Source organism: Gekko japonicus, unplaced genomic scaffold, assembly GCF_001447785.1.
Source record: "Gekko japonicus isolate JY-2015 unplaced genomic scaffold, Gekko_japonicus_V1.1 scaffold159, whole genome shotgun sequence".
Classification (NCBI taxonomy): Eukaryota; Metazoa; Chordata; class Lepidosauria; order Squamata; family Gekkonidae; genus Gekko; species Gekko japonicus.
Window position 1 is genome coordinate 1503014 of NW_015169177.1, and position 21258 is coordinate 1524271.

General features: G+C 47.3%; 1 protein-coding gene across 1 annotated transcript in view; it reads left to right on the forward strand.

Annotated features, from left to right (window-relative positions):
• LOC107114506 (anoctamin-2-like) overlaps positions 1-21258 on the forward strand; it is a 278223-nt gene that overhangs the window by 128527 nt on the left and 128438 nt on the right. Inside the window, 1 exon segment of the mRNA XM_015416015.1 lies at positions 7901-7983. Coding sequence (XP_015271501.1) covers positions 7901-7983 — 83 coding nt within the window.

Genomic DNA, 21258 nt, shown 5'->3' on the forward strand with positions numbered 1-21258 from the left:
GCGGGAAATCCCGGTGCAGGAGCAACTTGTAACTGCGCGGCGTGTGCGTCCAGGAAATTGGCCATTCTAACGTCCAACATTCCCGGCAGGCCTTCCATCACATCCTGGAATGCCCGCATTAAGTCTCTCACCGAGTCTTCCAGTTCTGCTAGACGTTCCCCGGTAGTTTCCTCCGGGATGGGGTCCCGAGGGCGGTAGTCCGGGGGTGGGTCATAGTCCTCTTCCGTTTGGAAGGCTCCGGTGCCCTCCTCATCTTCTGCGTGACCACGCGGTCCCGACGGCTCGAACATCCACTCCTCGAGGTCCTGCTTGGGGCTCCCCTTCTCCGAGGTAGACCCAGGTTCCGGGAACAATCCCTTGTCAAACAGACTCTCACGTAATCCGCTCCCCCGACGGGAGTACACCTCACGGGTGCCTTGGGTGTTGTACATAGTCCAATCATCCTGCTGGTGAGTCTTCCGCGGACCCCATTGCGAAGGGGTCGGAGGCGGCCAAGACAGATGTGCAGGCAGGCGGGGAATCGTTCCCCCCACGGCACCCTCCATGGAGGCTGCAGTCGTGAACACCAAAGACGCGGAGGTTTGTGGGACCGATCCCGAGTCCCCCTCCGTGTTAGGTAGATTTCCCTCAATTCCGCTCATGATCTTGTCAGATTCGGAACGATAGGAAAAGGGAGTTCTAACAATATGTTGGATCCCCAAGCATCGAGAATAAATCCACGTTTTAAAGAAAAGCAAAATTTATTTCAAAGCGTTGAAGACATACTCAAACACGTTCTTTGTTAGAACTGGGGATACACAGTTAGGTCAAGCATAATAAAGGAACTTCAAACAGATACAGATCCAATGAATATCTTTCCCGCTGGCGGGCTAAGGAAACGGTTGCGCGCCCAGTACATGAGAACCAGGCAGAACATCAGACAAAACACAGGTGCAGTAGTCCTGGGAAAATCAATAGGCAAGCATTACAGCATCTTCTCCCCCACACAACCTCCAGCAGTTATCTTTTGCATTCCAAAGCAGGAGCAGGATGATAGAAGCCAAGCCGGGTGTAACAGGGAAAGGATATGTACACAGAGGTCACAGAAAACAGAATGGCAGCTTGCTGACATAGGAATGGTTGTAATTGCCTTCTAGTCTTGGGTGCCTCCCACCCCATCACATCTTTTATTTTCCCCGGGTCCATCGCCAGCCCATCTGATGAGATGCGGTAGCCGAGGAAGTCTATGTGTGTTTTGTGGAACTCGCATTTCGACAGCTTAGCAAACAGTTTGTGCTTGTGTAACGTGGTGAGGACTTTTCTGACCAATTTTAGGTGGGAGGGGAGGTCGGGGGAGTACAGTAAAATGTCGTCTAGGTAAACAAGCACTACCTTGAACAAATGTTCATGTAACACCTCATTAATCAAGTTCATGAAGACCCCAGAAGCGCCCTGAAGTCTGAAGGGCATTACTAGGTATTCAAATTGGCCTAACGGTGTATTGAAGGCGGTTTTTGCTTCGTCGCCTTCCTTGATGCGCACACGGAAGTAGGCATCACGTAGATCAAGTTTGGAGAAAATCTTCCCCTTTGCTGCCTCTGCCAGTAAGTCCTTGATTAACGGCATTGGGTAGGCATTTGTGGCTGACACTGCATTCAAACCCCGGTAATCCGTGCAGAGTCTTAAGCCACCATCCTTCTTTTTCCGAAAGAGGACTGGAGCAACAAACGGGGAGGTGGCCAGCTGGATAAATCCCCTAGCGAGGTTTTTGTCAATGAACTTTCTAAGTTCCTCTTTCTCAGCCGGCCCCATGGCGTAGATTTTCCCTTTTGGCAACTTGGCCCCCAGGACTAGCTCAGTGCTGCAATCGGAATGTCTATGGGGGGGGGAGCTCGTCTGCTTCTTCTTCCCCAAACGCCGGGGGTAAGTCCCTGTACTCCTTAGGCAACGAGGAAATTTCTTCTCTCGTAAGGAGCGCAGCCGGAAAGTTCTTGGCTGGCAGGGTCCCCCATCCCGGCTCCCACCTGTGCCCCGTACATCTCGGCGACATGAATTCTATCTTCCCTTCCTCCCATAGGATGTACGGGTCATGGCTGTAGAGCCAGGGGGCCCCCAATACTAGGGGAAAATGGCTTTGTGGGGTGATTATAAAGGATCTCTGTTCCCAATGCTCTCCCGCCCCCATGCATAACGGCATAGTCTCATATAGGCAGGGATCTTTCATGGGAGATCCGTTCATCTGGGTGAAGATCAATGGTTCTTTGAGCTTCTTCACCCTGGCTTCTAAGCCCGACACTACGGCTGGGCTAATTAAGTCTCTCCCACACCCCGAGTCAATAAGCGCCTTTACGCGCACATGAGTCCCCAGCAGGGGGTTCATTAATGACACAGTCATGAAAAAAGGGAGGGGGGCTCGCTCACCACTTTTGGCGCCTCCATAGGAGGGTCCTGCCGCTGTGCGCCATCTACGGCAGGACCTGTTCGTTTCCCGCCGGCTCTTGTTCCGCTTCGCCGGCTTCCCCGTCATCTTCTTCTGGGGAGGCTTGTAGGGCTTTCACAAATTTGGGCTTTCCCAACGCCTTTTTGGCTGGAGTTGTTGTCCGCTGTTTTGGGGTCGAAGGCTTCTCTTTTGGTGATTTCTGGCCACAATCCGCTGCGAAGTGGTCCCGCTCTCCGCATTTCAGGCAAAGCCCCAGTCGCAGCCTCTGCTCTCGAGCAGCTTCCGCCAGACGAGGCGGTATAGTCTTTACGGGAGGAGGGTGTTGGCTCACCTTCCCCCCCCCCTGCTGCCATGTCGAGACGCAGGGTCTGTAGACGACTCTCTGTACTTTCTGCCTCTTGGGCAGAGTAGGGACATCGGGTCTACCGATCGGAGTACAGTTTCACGAATCTCCGGGTTCAGCCCCACGTGGTACATCTCTACCAGGACATGCTCTGGCCAGTTGGGGAGTTTGGCCGCTTGATTCTGGAACTCGGCTGAGTATTCCCTCACCGTTTGGCGTCCCTGCTTGAAGGTGTGCAAAAATGTTCTAGCCCGCTGTCCTGCATTCAGGTCTTCGAACCTTGTTCTCAGTGCCCACATGAACGCCTGTAGGTCTTGTAGTTCCGGGCCTCTCGCGTTGTGCAAACCCACATACCACGCCGCCGGACCTCTCAGGTGGGCTGCCACTATGTTGATCCGACTGCTGTCGTCTGGAAACAAGTCGCCATGCAGATGTACAAATTTCTGCACCTGCACCGCGAAATAGGCGAGCTCTTCAGGGTTGCCATCGAACGTTGCTTCCAGCAAGTCTTTTGGGCGTGCTCTCCCTGGCCCCGGGCCACCTGGCTGTGGGGGGGGGGATCGCCGGTGCTCCCGGTCCTGCTGGGGGAGGCAGTGCTGGTCCCCCTGGTGGAGGGAGGGCTGGTCCCTCTGGTCCCACCAGAGGGGCCTGGGGCATGGGTTTCCTGGCCATCGTGGTCTCGACCGACCTCTCCACCAAATCTGGTATTTGGTGGAACACTTCTTCCACCGTCTGCATCAGCTGTTGGAGGGTTCGATCGATATCTTCCACCCTCTCTTCCATTTCCGGATCTGTTCGGCTGTTCTTCTAGCCGACTCGTCATCCACGGCTTCCCAGCCTGGTCGGCTTGGGTCCCCCACGACGGCCGTCCTTGGCCTGTCAGAAGCCCCTGATCGTACATGCTTTCTCGGAGACCTCCCCCTCTTTGGGAGAAAGTTTCCCGAGCAGCCAACGCATCAAAGTTACTCCAATTATCCCAAGCCGATTTGGCTGGGTGAGGGGGGTTTATCGGCCAAGTCAGATGAATGCTCTTCGAGACGGTTCCCCCATCTGCCCCCAGTGCTGGTGTTGTTGTGGCCGGTGGGGTCGACATAACCGGAGTGGTCCCATCTCCAGGTTCCATCTTAGATGGTTCCTCCTCGGCACCGCTCATACTGGTTCCAGTAGATTCGGCACGATAGAGAAAAAGGGATTCTAAACAGAATGTCCGATCCCCACAGCTATCAGTCCAATACACATTTAAGCAAAGTAGTATTTTATTGAAGCCATGATAGAACAGGAGCAAGGTCACTGTTTAGAATACCTGGGACAGGCGGGACATGGGATAATGAAGCACATTCAAAACTTACAATAACCAATGGACTTGGTTCCCGCTTACATGGTTGGACTCTCAGATTCGCGCCCAGAGTCTGAGAAGCAACGGTTACCATAAAGATAAACAATTAGCACTTCACACGCTCTAATTCATTATAGACTAAGCTGAGCCTCCTTTCCTCCGCACCTGTGGCCTTGTAGATAAGATTAAGCTAGCGTTCATAGAAAGGAATGCATGAGACAAGCATACATACAGTGCAGAATACAATAGGCATGCACAGATGCCAACGGAAGGATCGGGGGGGGGGGTTAGCTATACACAGAAGTCTATGGCAGCTTGCTGAAACTGGGCTAGGTCGAGCTTCCCGAAGATTTTCATGTCAGCAAGGGAGATGAAGAGGTGCCTGATGACGGACACCTGATAGGCATGGTGCTGAAGAGCCTTATTAAGTGTCAAATCAAATCAAATTTATTACTGAGACCAGCAAGGTTAAAATACAACTTGGACAACTAATACATAAAGATTAAAATCAGAGCACAGCTAAAATTCATACTTCAGCCCTTAGCAGTTTCTTAGACAAATGGTTCCGCTTTCTAAGAGCCAGTGCACAAAACCTTGCCACCACGTAAGATACAGGTTTTTGACTGTCTTCTAAGAGGTATATCCAAAGAATTTCAGGTTTAAAATCAACATAATATCGCAATGGCTTAAATCTAGAAAGTAGAGGAATAAGTATCTGGCATCTTTCTTCTTCATAATATTCACAATGTAAGAGTAGATGTGTAATTGATTCAACCGCATTACTCAAACAGGAACAACATCGTTGCTGCATAGGCTGTTGAGAAAATCTACCCTGTAGAACTGCAGTTGGGAATGCATCAAAACGTGTTCTTGAGAAAGCCCATCTGTACCTCTCATGGGTGATATCTGAAAGGTATGAGGGTACTATATAGCTTGGTCCTTTTTTCAAACTCCTATAGCTTAAGGGCAGTATTGCCTCACTATTTTGGGACTCAATGTCAGTTAGCCTTTGAGAAATTAAAGCTTTCGTTTTATTCAGTCCCATATCCAGCAAGACTTCTGGCTCCAATCCATTCAGCTTAATTTTATCAATTATCTTTAAGGACCATATAGGATAAGGATCAGAGGCTAATAACAGGGGAATTAGTCCCTTGGGTTCAAGGTGGATTCTTAGCCAGTAGTGTAATGTATGTTCCCATACTTTTAATTCTACTTTAGGCAGTCCAGCTTCTTGTCTAAGGATGACATTGGAAGTACATCTAGGTGCACTGAAAAGAGATCTAAAAAATGTGGACTGAACCAGTTCAAGGATTTTGACATTAGAGGAGAGTCCCAATTGAGAGCCATATAAAAGACGAGCTATAGATTTAGTTTGAAAAAGCTCATTAAGTGTGCATTTGGAGACTGCACATATTTGGACATCCCCGTTGGGCTTAATCGGGGTGACGAGCAGTGTCTTCCAGTGAGTGTGAGAGACTGGCTCCAGGATGTTCTGAATGATGAGGCGATCCAGTTCCTTATCAGTCTTGGGCTTGAGTGTGAAGGGGACCCATCAGGCCTTCATTCGGATGGCCACGATGGACGGGTCAAGGTGCAGTGAGACTGGGGGTCTGGTGTATCAGCCAAGGGTCCCCTCAAAGACAGGGGTGAACTCTTGGCAGATGGCATCAAAGTCCTGTTGGCTGATGCACTGAACTCCAGTCACCTGGATACCAAGCAGGTTAAACCACGCGAGGCCAAGGAGGCTGGTGCAGCGGCCCTCTGTGATGATCAGGTCAAGGAGTCCATCAAAGTTCTTGTAATGAATCCAGAACTTGCCGGTGCCCTGAACCAGAATGCGTTTCCCCTGGAAGTCAGTGAGCAGCAGTCCAGTTGGTTCTAGGTGGGGCCCGCCTCTGGGGCAGATGCACTTGAAGGCCTCAATGGAGTTGATGGAGAATGCTGAGCCAGAGTCAACCTCCATTTTGCAGGGGGACCCTTGGATTTCCACTAGCACGTGTATCTTTTCTCTAGTTAGCAGGCAGTCGCTCTGGATCAGGTGAAACTTGGTGGTGTAGAACTTTTCATGGCGGGTGGACTCACAGTGGACCCCTAGGTGGCTGGGCAATGGTGCTCTGGGTGTGCCTCGGGAAATCTTGCTGTGGCAGGCACGAGAGATGTGGCCACATTTACTGCAGGTCTGGGGTGATGGTTCCCCTGAGGTGATTCAGCTTTTTTGGCCTCTAGCCATGCTAGAAAGATCCCATCCTCGTCACCGGTGTTAAATAGCAGGCGAAGGCAGAGTGATTTCAACAAGCAGCAGTTTATTGCATCTCAAGAGGAATGCTTTACATGGGGCAACTGCCCGAACTATATACATCTAAAACCACTCCCAGTCCCCATGCAACTGGTGAGTTCAAATGGCTTCCAGGCTCCAGATTTGCTGCCTTCAGGGGCCAATCCACAGGCAGGTTCCAGGATCCTGCCTGCCTTTGTTCTGGGGTTTCAAACTACAACTAGGTGGCCTGCCCAAACAAGCCCAGACATGCGTCTCCAAGTCTCCATCTTGGTGGCCTGCCAGACAAGTCCAGGCATGCCTCCTTATGTCCAGACATAACGGTAACAACAGTGGATTTTGCCCCCTGCCTTTGCCACATTCTGTGTGTACAGTAGCATCCTAGTACAAGCTTCTTCTTGGTAGGCCTCAGCCATGCTGACTTCCTCTCACTGGTCTTTGGTGATCTTGAAACAAGCCTTCTCCTTCGTTGCTCTGAGTGCTTCACCTTGCATGTAACTGAAAACTGTTGTGGGTAATGCAAATAAGATGTATTTGTAATAGATTTCAGTGGCTTTCTAAAGGTGTTTTAAAAGTTGATGCTCAGATCACATTATAACAATTTAGAAAGGTTGCTTTGGGTATCATGATGACACCATAAACATTTAAGTAACCAGTCAGAACTGGCTGTCATATGAAAATATAATCCATACATAAACCTTTCATAACAACTGGTTCAGATTTTCACCCATTACATGATGCCACCTTCTGGTCTGGGAACTATGAAGGCCAGTTCTGAGGTAGCCACTAGTCTGATATTAGGCAGGGCCACCAAGCAATTTTCAGTAGCAAATGATAGTATGTAGAATAGTCCATACTGAAGCAGGTGCACTCTGGAGTATTCCAAGCCCAGATCAAGTACCTTGAATTTAGCCTAGAATCATATTGCTAACCAGCAGAGTTCATACAAGAATAGTGTCATGTAGCTAATACCAGAAATCTGTCTTACCAACTATACCTTATCAAGAGCAATCACGTTGTTGTATATACTCTTCTTTCTCTGTCTCTGATTTGTCACATGCTTACGGTAGAGGAATGTATATATTTCATGTTCTGGTAATGCACATAATTGCACCTGAGTCCCATAATTTAGCATACCATAAATTTAAAGAAGGGGGGATCAATTTTTAATGAATAGAATAATGGACAATCCGTTCTTTTTTTTTTAGTTCCGGGTATTTTGACTCAGGTAGATTGTTTGGAGTGATGGTCACCAGTCTTGACTCTCCTTTCCAATAAAGGAGTATTTTCCACAGATGATCAACAATTTAGCTGGTTAAGGTTTTAAGAAATGAGATCTCGTGCTCTTGGATTTATTTGATAGATGGCTTTGGGTGTATGTTTTCTATTGTTTGATATTAGACCTCTCTGTATGGACATGGTAATTTATTTTTAATTTTTATTAATAAACTGTGTGTGTGTGTGCACATGAGTATCTTGCACCCTGAAGGTTTCTTGTGATTAAAATGGGGTTTTCTTTCTCTTAAGCCACCATGTTTCTTGAAAATTGGAAGCGTTTGCAGATGAGACTGAGTTATTTCTGGGATTTAACCGGCTTGGAGGAAGAAGAAGTAAGTTTAAATGAAACAACTTCAGGTCATGTTATTTGCTGGGTGGAAAATGTACAAGCAGATTTTAGGTGATGTAGAAGAGTCCTCTATTTCTTGCTCTTTTCTCTCTGCCAAAGGCCCACGCCTGAAGGCATTTGTAGCCATTTCAGATGCTCGCAGCAGCAGGCTGCAAATGCTTGTAAAAAAGAGGTAGCGCCAGATTATATAGCTGCTCCAGCACCTTTCCCCATTTTCTGGACCACATTGCTCTAAAAGGGATTTTGTGCTGCATTCAAAATTCGGGGTCCAATCAATGACAACCCCCCCTCCAGTCGAGCAAAAAATAACATTCTCCAATTATTTCTGCCATAAGTTGGATGTGTAACTAGTGGTGCAGTGCTTAACAGGATTACACCATCCTAAGCCTTTTGACTTCAGTGGTCTTAGAAGGGTATAACTCCACACTGCAATTTTCTTTAAATCAATGCCCTTACAAGCCTTTACTGCATTCAAGCATCAGTTATCATGGTTAGGCAGAAAAGCACTTTAAATTCTTCAAACAGAACACGTTACAGAACAAATGAAAGAGTTGTTGGAAAAACAGATATCCAAGTTATTTTTAAATTCCCTTAGGTAACTTGCTGAGCGTAATAGTATACTGTATATCTGTGTCAATTCCTTGGTTGCAGAAATTTCCCATTGACGTCAACGATGAGGAGACTTCTGCCTAAGTACGAAATGTAGGATTTGGCCTTTTGTTTTCAAGATGGGAATTCTCAGTTTCCATTTGGAGCGGTTACTGGGTCTTTATAGTACCTTGGCTGACTTAGTTTTTCAATAAGAGTCTGGCAGCTGGACTGGCCCCCTTCCAGCATTACAGGATTCACACACACACAGACACAAATATATACACATATATTCCTACATGGTTACTTCCTTCAGCTCATCAAAACTACTCCTGATATTGCCCTAAGTCAAACGGCCTTGTCTCTCTCAAGTGAAAGTCATGATGACGCTGTGTGACTCCAGTAACCTCTGTGGGACTATTCTGGTGAAAATGAGTTCAGAGTTGGATAAAAAGGCCACAGTCCCACAAAGATGTAAGCATGCTTAACTCTGCATCCAGTTGTGACTTGTATTGTCAGACCTATAATATGTTCAAAAACACAAATACTGTATTGTGATGTTTACCATAACATTTTAAGAACACAAATTTAAGTCTCCAAGGTCTCAGGGCAGCTTGGAAATATTGTCTGTTAGTTTACAATGTTTTCTGATGCGTATAAGCAGAAACATGCACAAACTGAATTTTTAAACTGTGGTCAGGTTGGGGTTTTTTCATACATTCATTGACAGGATATTTCCCTTCTTTCTGTGCGCTATGTTAGCATGTATTGTCAAGACACACATGTGTACCCTAAATACGTGTCAGTGAGAATATATCTTGTACTCAAATTTGAGCCCAAATACAGAATAAATTAGCATAAATATCTTCCTTCCACCACTTCTCACACTTAGGTGCTGCTGGCGTAGAATCTACATGTGGCTTTAAAAACTCTCAGGCCTATGCAGTGACCCACATACAATTTTAAAGGGTCTGTGACAAAGTGACAAGGTCCCACACTACAAATGAGGAAAGAATACTGATATCTGAATACGGTGAAAACAGAAATAAAGTTTATTAAGGGGGACAATGCAAATATCTAGGTTGGGGAATTAGCAAATTTCAAGCACTTAAAATAATTTCATTTTTAGGATATTTCTGCGCTGCCTCTCCAGAGTCCTGCTTGAGGCAACTGCTGACAATCCAAAAACACAGTAGAAAAAGACAACCCATTAAAAACTAGCGATTGAGCATAAGAATCATAGAAGCTATCCTTAAAACAGAAGCAGATCATTAAAAGCTGATAAGATAAAATCCCTAATTAAAAGTATGGGTTAAAAGGTGTGTTCTGGCCTGGCACCTAAGAGAAAGTAAAGCAGGTGCCAGGCAAGCCTTAATGAGGAGGTTAATCCAAAGATGAGGTGCCGCCACAGAATATGCACTGTTTCGAGTCACCATGCACTTCACTTCTGACAGCAGAGGCATGGAGTGCTTGGCTTGAGAGATCTTAACTGGTGGGCCAGATGGGAGGAGATGGTCCTTCAGGTACCCTGGTCCCCAATCCATTAAGGGCCTTTAAGGTAAGAACTAGCAGTCTGAACTGTGTTCAGAAACAGATGAGTATACATATATATAATATGACCTCTGGAGGCATCTGGATCGAGGTGGATCGGCGGTGCTATTGTTGTTGGACCTGTCAGCAGCATTCAACACGGTTGACCATCAGCTACTGATCTACCGTCTCGCCGATATTGGAGTTCAGGAGCTTGCCTTGCAATGGCTCACATCCTTTCTTCAGGGTTGGGGACAAAGGGTGGCACTAGGGGGACAGCTGTCCCAATGGCATCCACTGATTTGTGGAATGCCTTAAGGGGTGATACTTTCCTCAGTACTATTTAACATCTATATGCGTCCCCTTGGTAGGGCCGCAGTGGCTCAGAAGTTAAGATGTTGAGCTGCAGATTGGAAGGTCTGTAGTTTGGCAGTTCGAGACCCTAGTGTCACATGACGGAGTGAGCTCCCGTCTCTGGCCCCAGCTCCTGCCAGCCTAGCAGTTCGAAAGCAAGAAAGTGCAAGTAGATAAATAGGTACCGCTTCGGTGGGAAGGTAACAGCATTCTGTGCACGTTGATCTTTAGTCATGCCGGTCACATGACAATGGAAACATCTTTGGACAAGCGCTGTCTCTTCAGCTTGGAAACAGAGATGAGCACCGCCCCCTAGAGTCGGATTTGACTGACTTTCGAGCAAGGGAAACCTTTACCTTTATGTGCCCCCTTGCCCAGATTGCCTGGAGGCATGGGCTAGGGTGTCACCCAGTATGCAGATGACACCCAGCTCTATCTGTTGTTGGGTGACCAGTCTGACTCTACACCAGAAGATCTGAACCGGGCCTTATAAGCTGTGGCTGGTTGGCTTAGAATAAGTCAATTGAAACTGAATCTGACAAAGACGGAGGTCCTGTGCCTGAGCTGGGGATCCCACTCCCGACCTTCGATGGGGCACAGTTGGTGCCAGCGCTGGAAGTTAGGAGTTTGGGAGTGCTCTTGGATTGCCTCCTTAACAATGGAGGCCCAGGTGGCAGCCACTGCCAAGTCAGCCTTTTATCATCTTCAGCTGATCAGGCAGCTGGTTCCCTTCCTCAAGTGTACTGACTTGGCAATGGTCACCTCGAGATTGGACTACTGTAATGCTCTCTACATGGGGCCACCCTTGTCCCAAATCTGGAAGCTACAGCTAGTGCAAAATGCTGCAACCAGGCTGTTAATGGATCTCCCTATGTGGGAGCACATCCAACCTGTACTGAAAGCATTGCACTGGCTGCCGATAGCATAATGGATTCATTTCAAGGTGCTACTTTTAACCTTTGAAGCCCTTTATGGTCAGGGTCCAAGAATCCTAAGGGACCACCTTTCCCCACATGTTCCCCAGAGAGCACTGCGTTCAGAGTCCCAAAATCAATTGGCCCTCCCAGGCCCAAAGGATGCCAGGCTGACTATAACCAGGGCCAGGGCCTTCTCAGTGGTGGCTCCATACTAGTGGAATGAGCTCGTGCACAGGGCTGGCCTGAAGTGTTCCTGCGCCCTAGGCGAGGCGCAGATGCCAACCTCCCATGGGGCCTGGAGATGTGGGGGGGGGAAGGGAAGCAAAGCTTCCCGAAAGTTGCAGCAGCGCGAGTTGCAGAAGCGCTGAGCCTGCCCGTGCCTTCCTCCCACCGTAAAACCTCCCTCTCCCACCCCCGCTCGGATGCCAGCACCTGGCGTGTACGGGAGGGGGGGACTGTGCAGGAAGCGAGGGAGACGCCGCATCTCCTCTGCACAGCCATCTTGGAGAACGGGGGGATCAGAGAGGGGGGTCTCCTGGGGGGTCCATCCTTACCCGTCCTCCCTCCCCCTGCCGCCGCACTCACTGGCCTTGTCGGGCACTCGCTCCCCCCTGCCTGCCTTCACCTCCTTCCTGCCTTCACCGTTGCCTCCAGGGGGCTCCCAGCAGCAGCAGCCTCCTCCTCCGTGCAGCCCTGACCCATTGCAGCAGTAGCAGCGCCACCACCGGCTCCCCCATGGCCAGGCACACCGGAGCCACAACTGCCCCACCACACAGAGGTCGCCTAGAAGGGCCAGGCCGCCTCTCCCCTGCCCCTGCCCCTGCCCGGCCACGGGGAAGCTGCTGCAGCAGACAGCGGCGCTTGGGGATGGGGGTGGGGAACGCGGGGCTGGCTGGCTTGGTTGCAGCAGCGCTAAGCCCCCTGCCTTCCTCCTGCCTTAACACCTCCCTCCCCCCCCCCGCTCGGATGCCAGCACCTGGCATGCATGGGAGGGGGGACTGTGCAGGAGGCTAGGGGGACTCCACATCTCCTCTGCACCTCCGTCCATGTTGGTGCGGCACCACCAGCCGGCCTGGAGAACGGGGGGGGATTGGAGAGGGGGGGTCTCCCGGGGGGGGTCTGTCCCCACGCGCCCCCACCCTTCCTTCCTCCCTCCCCCTGCCACCGCACTCACTGGCCTCTCCACTGCTGGAAGCTGCTGCAGAAGAAAGTGGCACTTGGGGATGGGGGCGGGGGACACGGGGCTGGCTGGCTGGGGACGCGGCTGCTTCAGCGGTGGAGCAGGGGAGGCAAACGGTGGCACATGAGCTTTTGGGGGGGAGGCGAACTTCGGCACCCCATCCGGGGCCCTGTGCTCTAGGCGAATGCCTAGTTCACCTAACTGGTGAGCCGGCCCTGCTCGTGGAAGAGATCAGGGCCCTGTGGGACCTTTTACAGTTCCTCAGGGCCTGCAAGACGGACCTCTTCCACCAGGCTTTTGACTAAGGAGCCGCATCAAACACGGAGGAGTGTCCTTGTGCCCTGGATTCACCACCTTACTACTTACAGCCTGTCCCCGCCACACAAATAAGTCGAACAATCCGAGCTGGTGAGAATACCATCATGACTGGACCATCACCTTAAGTAGTATTACTAACTTGAAACCTTTGCTCTCACACTTTATTAGACCATGTTCCAGCACTTTAGGATTATTTTAAATGAAATGTTATGTCATTTTACGTTTATGTTATTTTCGACTGGTTTTAATTGTATTTATGTGGAATTTTATGCAAGCCACCTTGAGCCTGCTTTGGCGGAGAGAGCAGGGTATAAATTGAATAAATAAATATTCAGTGTTTATACCCCACACTAGAAGCCTCTCTAAAAACCCAGTCACTCTGAGAATCCAAACACTGTTTACTCCACTCAAGATGGGAAGCAAGAGGCCAAAGGGACATGATGAGAGACAGACTCTCCATCTTTACAGGTCCACATTCCAAAGCAAGGGCCCAAGTATCTAGGTAGCAAATAACCCCACAAGGAGATGCAGCAAATCCTTAAATCATTGTGGCAAGATTGGGATAAAAGAACTATGCAAGCGCAGGGGGCTTGGGGCCAGTCAGAAATTCACCCTACAAGAATTGAAAGCAGTGAACCTAAACAAAAGTCCAATTTAGGGAAGGATTCTGTTCCTAGTTATAGGATAAGCATCAGAGTTCAAAATTAAATATTTTCTTTCCAGGGTTGGAAAAAGAGGAGGGGGCATAAGTGGGAGTTCAGGTATGTGACCTGATGTCAGGCTCCCTATGCATTTTACAGCTCGCCTGCCACTGAAAGAGGAGGTTCCTCTCTCTTTGATGTGCCAGAGGCTTGTCACCTTAGTGGGGCCAAATGCCCTGGCTTCTCAAATGTCTGTTATTCTGTTTTTCTTGCTATGTAGAGGCTACGTGTCTGGGGGGGGGGGGTAGGCAACAGTTTTGGCAGGAGGGATGCTCTGGGAGAGGTACGTGCTTAGTGTGGGAGGTAGTTGACTGTTAATTCTGGCGGACAAATACCGTGGGGTGATTGGGTCCTGATCTTTAGTGCCTTTACTTGAACGCACTATATCTGTAACCTTCACGCGTTCAGCTTCAGTCCTAACAATAACTCATGTCCAGTATGGTATCTATCAATGTCTCAATAAAGTTAGCTTTCTTCGAAGTGACTGGTGTTGAGAACTGATTTTACTATGATCCTGACATCTGACTGGAGGGGGGGGAGAAAGTGGATCTGGATCCTGAGAATAATTCTAAATAAGGTTCAATTTGAGGGTTTCCAGGTAGGCACGGTGTGTATTTGGAGGCAGTCCTAAATTGGATTCAGTCCAAGACTAAAAGTGGACCAGTGGTTTGCCACAGCCCAGCATGGATTCTTTACTTGGGAATACTAATGCAGTTTCCAACCTTTCTTTTTCTTTTCTTTTTTTAAAAAAATATTTATAATATTTTCCACCATATATTAACATTCTGTTTTACATTCTTATTCTTGTGAGTCACTTTTATATACATTTTCTAACCATACATAGAACATTTTCCAACATTTGTCAAAAACTTCTTTACTTTTACCCTGTAATGTTAAACTTAATCTATCCATTTCGGCAACTGACAACATCTTATCTATTATATCTTTTTTTGAAGGTATTTGATCTTCCTTCCATGTTTTGGCTATTAATATTCTAGCTGCTGTGAAGAGATAGATTATTATGTATTTATTTGACCTACTGTATGTATCGGAAAAATATTCAATACAGCAATTTCTGGTGTAAACTCTATCTGTGTTCCTGTTATTTTGTTTATCATTTTATACGTTTTTTCCCCAATATCTTTGTATTTTCTCGCATTTCCACCATATATGCATATATGTTCCCACATTTTTCTTACATTTCCAACAATTTCTGTTAGTATTTACATAACATTTCGCTAATTTCTCGGGAGTCCAGTGCCACCTGTAGAACATCTTGTAAATGTTCTCTTTATACGGAATCGCTCTCATTAGCTTTATTGAATCCCACACCTTTGTCCATTGTTCTGCCCCTATCATATTATGTAGCTCTTTAGTCCATGATACCATACTTCTTTTGATCTCCTCACCTGTCATATAGTCCGCTATTAATAATTTATATAACCTTTGAATTAATTTGTCGCTAGAGGAAAGCCATATTTTATCTAATTTGTTGTTTTCTTTATAAAAGCCCTTCTTCTTATCTATGTTATATCTTGAGATCAATTGCATTTTATCCCACCATGTAAATTTTACATTTTGAGTTATTAATTGCGCTTCAGTTTTCAGATTATTATTTTTGTCTAATAAATCTTCATAAGACACTATTTTGTATTTTTCTATCAGTGTTGGTATTGTTAAGGCTTCTATTGGCGCCACCCACTTTGGGGTTTTAACATAATATCGTGCTTTGATTTCCTTCCATGTTTTCATCAATGACCCTCTTAATGTATGTTGTGTAAAGTTCTTTATAAATTTATCTTCTTCATACCACACATATTTATGCCACCCCATTGCATTGCTAAATTATGTCCTTCAAGTTTTAATAATATAGTCTTCTCTAGTGTTATCCAGTCCTTTATCCATGTTAGTGTGGATGCTTTGTAATATAGATTCCAATTTGGAACTCCAAAGCCCCCCATTTATTTTTTTATCCTGCATGTTTTTATTATTCCGAATAAATTTATTACATATTTTTTGAAATCCTTAAAATAAGTATTTTTCTTAAAATTGGGATGTTTTGTGCCAGAAATATAAATCTAGGAAAGATATTCATTTTAATAACTGCAATTTTCCGCATCAACAATTTTTTTAAGTCTTTCCATTTTTCTAAGGCATTCTTCACTTCCCTAAGAAGTTTATTATAATTGTCTTCTATTAGAGTGATATTTCTTTTTGTTAATATAATTCCTAAGTATTTAGTCCTTTTTATTATTTCCATCATGGATAAAGCTTGAATTTTCTCTATTTGCTGTTTTGTACAATTCTTCGTTAATATATTTGTTTTCTTGAAGTTGATTTTTAGCCCTGCCATTGATCCATATTCCTGTATTATCTGTATCAAGTTCATTATTGATGTTGTTGGATTCTCTAATATAAATACTAGATCATCCGCATATGCTTGCAGTTTAAATTCTTCTCCTTTGATTCTGAGCCCCTTAATTAAAGTATTGTCTCTTATTTGCTCAGTTAATGTTTCTAAGGTAAAAATAAATAGTAGTGGGGATAAAGGACAACCTTGCCTAGTCCCTTTTTGAATTTGGATATCATGAGTCGTATCATTGTTCACTTGTATCTTCGCTACTTGTTGTCAGCAAGCTGCCATGGTGTTCTGTGTAACTTCTGATTGTACATAGGTGATCCCTGTCCCTGCCAGCTGGCCTATGTGTTTTCCCTGCTGTAATGCCAAAGTAAAACAACTGGAGGATGTGAGGGGGAGAGTATGCTTCGCTGCTAGCTTCTTACTTATCAAGCCTGTGAACTGCACCTGTGTTATGTCTACCGTTCGCCTGGTTCCCAGGACCTGAGCAAGCAACCGTTTTCTCCTGCCCGCCAGCGGGAACGTTATCCATTGGTTGTGTATCTAACTTGAATCCCTTTATCATGTCTGCCCTAACTGCTTGTAGTCAGTTCTAACAAAGAACGTGTTTGAGTATCTTTCCAATGCTTTGAAATAAACTTTACTTTCTTTGAAACGTGGATTTATTCTCGATGCTTGGGGATCCAACATATTGTTAGAACTCCTTTTCTCCTATCGTCCCGATTCTGGCGAGACCATGAGCGGGTCTGAGGGAAACCTACCTACCACGGAGGGGGACACAGGATCGGTCCCCACTACCTCCGCACCTTTGATTGTTACAACTACCGCACCAGGGGAAGGTGCTGTGGGGGGAGCGATTCCCCGACTGCCTGCCTACCTGTCTTGGCCGCCTCCAACCCCTTCGAATTGGGGTGCGCGGAAGACACCGGCACAGGATGACTGGGCTTTGTACAACACCCAAGGCACCAGGGAGGTGTACTCCCGGCGAGGCAGTGGGCTTCGAGAAAGTCTTTTTGACAAAGGAATGTTTCCCGACTCCGGGAGTTCGGGGGAGACTGGGAGTTATCGGAGAGACGTGGAAGACTGGATGTTTGAGCCGGTGGGGGAGGGAGCCCGTGCAAGATCCTCAGAGGGAGCTGCAGACTTCCAGACGGAGGGAGACTATGGGCCGCCTCCTGAATACCAACCTCGGGAGCCGATCCCGGAGGAGTCGACCGGGGAACGGCTGGAGGAGCTGGAACAATCGGTGAGGGATCTGATGCGCACGGTCCACGATGTGATGGAAGCGTTGCCGGGGATGATGGACATTCGAATGACTAATTTCCTAGCGGATTATGCCCCGCAACCACAAGTTCCGCCTGCGCAGGGACCACCCGCGCCACCTCTGCATGCTCCGCTGCCGGTACTACCACCTCCACAAGCGCCACCTGCTCCGGGAGTGCCTGCACCGCTGCCACCGCCGGGGGGTCTGCAAGGGCCTCCGGGACCTGGTCTACCGCCGCCGCTGGTGCCACTGCGGGTTCCACCAGCGGTCCCGGGCCCTCCTCTCATGGGGGGTCAGGCACCGCTGGGCCCTGCGATGAGAACTCCGCGACCTCGACCTAAAGATCTCCTGGAAGCTACGTTTGACGGCAACCCGGATGACCTCGCTTATTTCACGGTGCGAGTTCAAAAGTTCGTTGCGGAGAGCCGGCACTTATTCCGTGATGAGGGAGCGCTAATCGATGTCATCTCAGCAAGGCTGAAAGGAGACGCCGCCACATGGTATGTTGGGCTGCCCAATGACCGCGGTCCGGAACTTTTCAATTTACGCGCATTCATGTGGGCGCTCAGGGCTAGATTTGAGGATGTCAACGCGAGCCAAAGAGCAAGAGCGTTCCTGCGTACCTACCGGCAGAACCGGAATTCAGTTCGAGAATACACGCGTGAATTCCACAAACAAGCCGCGAAGCTGCGAGATTGCCCAGATCACATTTTAGCGGAGATGTACCGACTGGGACTAAATGCTGAAATACGAGAGACTGTTTTACGGTCGGTCAACCCTATCTCCCTAATGGCTTGGGTACAGGAAGCTGAAAACGCTGAAGACCGTCTCAACATGATCAAACTCGACCTGGCTGCGACTGGAGGCCGACCCTCTACGTCCACTATGCCAAAGCAGCGGCCTCAACGCCTGTCAGAATCAGCGAGGGACCTCCGCATGAAGATGGGGCTCTGTCTAAGGTGCGGTGAGAAAGGACACTTTGCCATGGATTGTGGAAACCGCCCAGGTAAAGACAAGCCCCCCACGCCGAAGGCAAAGACTCCGCTGCCCGGGAAGAAAGGGCTCGCTAAGCCGAAGTTTTCCAAGGCTCTGCAGGCTGCCCAAGATCCGGGAGAGCCCGAGCTGGCTGCGGCGGAGTCCGAGGAGGACTTGGTGGGAGAACCGGCGGAAAACGACAACGGCCTGTTGTGAGTGGCGCGAAGCGACACGGCCGTTCTACTGCTGCGCCGAAGGTGGTGAGAGAAACCCCCTCCCTTTTTTTTGTGACTGTATCCTTAATGAACCCCATCCTGGGAACTCATGTCAGAGTAAGGGCATTGATTGACTCTGGGTGCGGGAGGGATTTGATCAGCCCTAAAGTGATCCTGGGACTCGAAGCGGGGGTTTCCGCCCTGAAATCCCCTATCATTTTTACCCAAATGGATGGGGCCCCCATGGAACCTTGTACACACGAAACTATGCCTTTGCGTTTGGGGGCTGGCGACCATTGGGAGCAACGGTCTTTTATTGTTACCCCGAAGTCACAATTTGATTTGGTTCTTGGCAGTCCTTGGCTGTTTACTCATGACCCCTATATACTTTGGGAGGAGGGGAAGATCAAATTTGTGTCTCCGAAATGCGTGGATCATGGGTGGTTGGACTCTTGGGGTGAACGGCCCGCCACGCAATTCCCCTGCGCTGTTTTGCAGCCGGAAGAGTTGGCGTCTCTGCCTCCTGAGTATAGAGACTTGGCTGAAGTTTTTGGAGAGGAGGAGGCGAACGAGTTACCGCCCCATCGCCCCACTGACTGTGCTATTGAACTTTTGCCTGACTGTAAACTGCCTAAAGGGAAAATTTACGCGATGGGGCCAGCGGAGAAAGATGAGCTCCGCAACTTTATTGACAAGAATCTGGAGCGGGGCTTCATTCGCCCTGCTTCCTCCCCTTTTGCGGCTCCTGTGCTCTTCCGGAAGAAGAAGGATGGGGGGCTTCGGTTATGCACGGATTATCGGGGTTTGAATGCTGTGTCTCTTTCCAACGCCTACCCTCTCCCGCTCATCAAGGATTTGGTGGCTGAGGCCGCTAAAGGCAAGATCTTCTCTAAGCTTGACTTGCGGGACGCATATTTCCGGGTGCGCATCAGGGAGGGGGATGAAAGCAAGACTGCGTTTAACACACCTTTGGGGCAGTTTGAATATCTGGTTATGCCCTTCGGTCTTCAAGGGGCTCCGGGGGTCTTCATGAACCTCATTAATGAGGTCCTTCATGACTTTCTGTTCAAAGGGGTGGTTCTTTACCTTGATGATGTGTTGCTGTATTCACAGGACCTTCCTTCTCATATTAAATTGGTGCGCAAGGTCCTCAGCCAGTTACACAAGCACAAACTGTTCGCCAAATTGTCTAAATGTGAGTTTCACAAACCCTGTATTGATTTCTTGGGCTACCGCATTTCTGAGGGGCGGGTGGAGATGGATCCAGCTAAAATACAAGCTGTGCTAGACTGGGAACCCCCCAAAACCCGGCGCCAACTGCAAATGTTCCTCGGTTTTGCCAATTTTTACAGAAATTTCATCAATAACTTCGCCCAGATTGCGCTACCACTAACTGATTTATTGAAAACCAAGGGGAAGGGTTTTGACGCCACGAAACCTGGTGCCCCGCTCAAATGGTCTCCTGCTTGCGCGGAGGCTTTTGACAATTTAAAGCGGATGTTCACTTCGGAGCCGGTCTTGGCACGACCGGATGAAACTAAAAAATTCATTGTGCAAACCGATGCTTCTGATGTGGCTATGGGGGCTGCGATTTTGCAGGAGGGGGACGACGGCCGTCTGCACGCCCTCGCTTTTGTGTCCAGAAAGTTCTCTGATGCTGAACGCAACTGGGGGATATGGGAAAAGGAGGCGTCAGCTATCCGGCTTGCCCTCTCATCTTGGAGACAGTGGTTGGAGGGGGCCCAACTTCCTTTTGAGGTTTGGCAAATTCTATATTTCTTGCATTGATAATAGGTTCATTTGATGATGTAAGTTCCTTAGGTTTGATTTTATTTCTTCCATTCCCCTAACATTGTTGTTTTTTAATTTCTCTTCTTCCTTCCCTATTTGTTTGTTAATATTTTCATATTCCTTCTTTCTTTGCTTCTTTTTCCAGGCCTCTTGATTAATGAAACAACCTCTCAGAAATGCTTTGAATGTATCCCATACTATTTCTATTGGGCTTTCTGATTGTATATTTCCTTTAAAGAATTCTGTGATTTCTTCTTGCATCCTTTTATCAAATTCCTTATCTTTTAATAAATTTTTATTCACTCTCCATCTTGTCTTTCGGTATCTATCTTTTAGCATTAACATTACGGGACTATGATCTGCAAATGTGTTAGGAAGTATTTCTGTTTCTATTATTTCTGGAACTAATGTCGTTGAGATCCATACCATGTCAATCCTGGACCATGAGTTATGCCTTGCTGAATAGAAAGTATCATCATTTTTCTCTATATTTCTTACTCTCCATGCATCTATTAACCGGTGTTCTTCAACTAATTGCAAAAACTCCTTTGGCAATTTATTTCCTGATTTTTTAATGTCCGGCTTGCATTTTCCTATCTTTTTTCTCGTCAAGTAGTGCATTAAAATCTCCAACTATACATATTTCCATCTTGTTATGCGTTACTAATAGATTTTTTAGACTTTGGAAAAATGTTCTTGTTTTTGATTTGGCACATAAATATTTATTATCAGGAGTTTTTTCTGTTGTCTCGTAATACTTATTGTCAGTATCCTTCTGTCTTCTGAATTATATACCATTTCTGGGTTCAAGTGTTCTTTGGCATAAATTGCTACTCCTCTTTTTTTTATGGTATCTGATGCTACAAAAAGTTTGTCTAGTTTTCTATTTTCTAAATATTTCCGATCTTGACTTTTTATGTGTGTTTCTTGTATACATATTACTTCTTGTAGTTTTTTTAATTGGTGAAAAGTTCTTCTCCTTTTAGCTTCACTATTCAAGCCATTAATGTTTACTGAAAATATTTTAAATAGTTTTTGTTTATCCATTCTATTTTTTACTTCTCTT